Consider the following 2,940-nt stretch of genomic DNA (forward strand, 5'->3'; position numbering starts at 1 on the left):
CCTCCCCGCACTCGGAGCCCCGGCCTGGAGAGCTCAGAGCCGCTGCGGGGGGCGCGCCGGGAGAACGCGGCGAAGCATGGATGTGGGATCCTGATCTCCTGGCACAGCGGCGGGGCGAGACCACTGTGCTGTGGGGGGGGTCCCCCTCCCCAGGACTGGCTGTTCCGGCTGCTGTGTGACCGTACAGAGAGGGCGTGTTGACACACTCGCCCCCCCACACACACTCCGTCTCCCCACACACACACACACTCACTCCCGTCTCACACGTCAGTTGCCAAGCGGCTGCCAGGGGATGATGCAGCCCGTGAGGCTGGCCCTGCCCCGTGAGGCTTTGCAGCCCCCCACCCCCCAAGCCCCTGCGGCCCGTCGCACGGTGGGTAGGTCCCCGCCGGGCTCTGCCGGCACAGGGAGCTCGTGGGGACGCAGCGTAACTCGTGAACCAAACTCTGCCATGTAGACACGGCCCCGGGTTTGCCGTACCCGTCTGACCAGCCCCGCGCGCGGATCCGGGAACTCCCGGCTGAGCTGCCGGTGCCGGATTCACCCCAGCGCTCTGACACGCTGCGTCTCTGAGCCGCGCGGGAGTGGGCCGGGCAAGGCCGGGCGCACGCTGTGGGGGAGGGTGCTGGGGAGCCGCTCGGCTGGGCCCAGCGGGGGGGGGACATACCGGGGAGGAGGAGCACAGAGGGGGCATGGGGGGAACCTACCGGGGAGGAGGGGCACAGGAGGGGCACGGGGGGGACGTACCAGGAAGGAGGGGCGCGGGGCGGGCACGGGGGGGGCGTACCGGGGAGGAGGGGCGTGGGGGGGCACGTACCGGGGAGGGGCTCAGCACCCGGCGCTGCCACAGGTTGGAGGTGAAGTTGTAGATGACGAGGTCGCCCAGCGCCGTGTTCAGGTCCAGCCCTTGGGGAGCAGAGCAGCTGTGAGGGGGGGCCCCAAACGCCTGCCTCACCCCCCTGCATCCTCCTCACCACCCCTACCCTACCTCCCCTCAGCCCTCCTGCACCCGTCCCCCCCTCCCCTCAACCCCACTGCACCCCCCACCCACCCTGCCCCCCTGCACTCCTGTCCCCACCCCTACCCCAACTCCTCCCACCCTACCCCCCTGTACCCCCACCCCCACCCCTACCCTGCCCCACTTCCCCTCAACCTCACTGCATCCCCCACCCACCATGCACCCCCCACTGTGCCCCAACCCCCGTGGCGGCGGTGTCTCTGACCCCCGAAGATGTAGAACGCCCCGGTGGGGGGCAGGACGGCGCCAGCAGCAGCCGTGCGGGGTCGGAAGTGGGGGTCCCCGGAGCTCACGTTGTACCAGCGCCCGGCACCCTGGTTCTCGCCCAGCGCCAGGTCACAAGCCTCGCCCACAAAGCCTGGCTGACACCGGCACCGGTCGGACTCCTGCGGGGACAGACAGACAGATGGACGGAGGGTCCCGGCTCGCAGACCCCCAGCCCCGGGTCCTGGCCCATCCCTCCGTTCACAGGGGAGAGGGAGCCGTGGGGGGAGAGTCTCACTCACCTGGTGGTGGGGGCAGTGGGGCTCAGGGATCTAACATGGTGGCAGGCCCAGTGTCCCAGGCAGTAGCCGTCGCAGTGGGGCTCAGGGGGGCAGTGGGCTCAGGGGAGATCAGGGGGCAGTGGGGCTCGGGGGTCTCACCTGGTCACAGGCCCCGTGGCCCAGGCAGTAGCTGTCGCAGTGGGGCACGGCGCAGTCGGGCCCCCCCCCAGCCAGGCTGACACTGGCACTGGCCGTGGGGCTCGCAGGCACCGTGGCCGGAGCAGCCGCGGGGGCAGAGCGAGACCCGGTAGCTGGCGTTGAAGCCCAGCAGGTTGTAGTTGGCGTCACTGAACAGGTGCAGCAGCATCTGGGGTGTGTGAGACGGGGTCAAACACACGGGCCCCCCAACCCCACCTACCCCCCACAGCCCCCAGTCACCCCCCAACACCCCACCTATCCCCCCGTCACCCCCCACCTACCCCCCCACAGCCCCCAGTCACCCCCCACCTACCCCCCCACAGCCCCCAGTCACTCCCCAACCCCCCACCTACCCCCCCACAGCCCCCAGTCACCCCTCAACCCCTCACCTACCCCCCACAGCACCCAGTCACCCCCATCTACCCCCCACAGCCCCCAGTAACCCCCCATCCTCCAAACTCTCCCCAGCCCCCCACTTTCCCAACAACCCCTCCCCCCACTGACCCCACTACCCTCCCCCGGACTCTCCCCCCTTCTCACACCCCACCCCGCCAGCCCTGGGTGGGGGGTCACCTTGCCGGAGGTGGCCTCGAGGGGGGGGGGCAGGGTGCTGCCGCTCAGGCTGGCCAGCAGGGGGCAGCGCGGGGAGTCGCCGTCGTAGACAAAGAGGTAGTCGTAGGTGCACTCCGTGTCCATGAACAGGAAGGTCAGGAGCACCCGGTGCCGGCTGCTGGGGGCTGGGGAGACACGGGGGGGGTCAGACACGGGACCCCAACACTGCCCCGCAGGGAGCATGACTCCCAGCATACACCACGGCGCTCCCCGGGGCCCTGATCCCCCCCACGGGGAGCACAGCTCCCAGCATGCACCACGGCGCCCCCCCCCCGGCTGTGATCCCTCCCCACGAGCACCCTGGCGCGCCCCCCCGGGCCCCGCCCCCCCCCCCCACGGGGAGCACGGCTCCCAGCATGCACCACAGCGCCCCCCAGGGCTCTGATGCCCCCCTCAGGCTTTCATTGATTTCAAGGCCAGAAGGCACCACTGTGCCCGTCTCGTCTGACCCGTCGGAGACCTGCCCCGAATCCCCCCGGGCAGAGCCCCACAGCCGGCCAGGCGGGACCGTAACGGCCTCAGGGACGGGGATCCGTGGTCCAAGGGGCCATTCCCCTCCCTGGGCTCCGTCCGACCGGGTCCCGCTCCCCATCCCGCCCGGGGGCGCGTCCCCCCGACCCTCCCTGG

General features: G+C 71.5%; 1 protein-coding gene across 1 annotated transcript; it reads right to left on the reverse strand.

Annotated features, from left to right (window-relative positions):
• Window positions 1-817: 817 nt before the first annotated feature.
• Window positions 818-2,438, reverse strand: LOC113409127 (multiple epidermal growth factor-like domains protein 8; the record flags this gene model as incomplete). Its single annotated transcript, XM_029914075.1, has 4 exons — window positions 818-906; window positions 1,224-1,404; window positions 1,663-1,870; window positions 2,249-2,438. Coding segments are annotated over 4 exons (668 nt in total), but the record flags the coding sequence as incomplete, so codon positions are not given.
• Between the last annotated feature and the right edge of the window lie 502 nt (window positions 2,439-2,940).

The sequence above is a fragment of the Terrapene carolina genome, unplaced genomic scaffold (assembly GCF_002925995.2).
Source record: "Terrapene carolina triunguis isolate 2854851 unplaced genomic scaffold, T_m_triunguis-2.0 Scaffold29879, whole genome shotgun sequence".
Taxonomy (NCBI): Eukaryota; Metazoa; Chordata; order Testudines; family Emydidae; genus Terrapene; species Terrapene triunguis.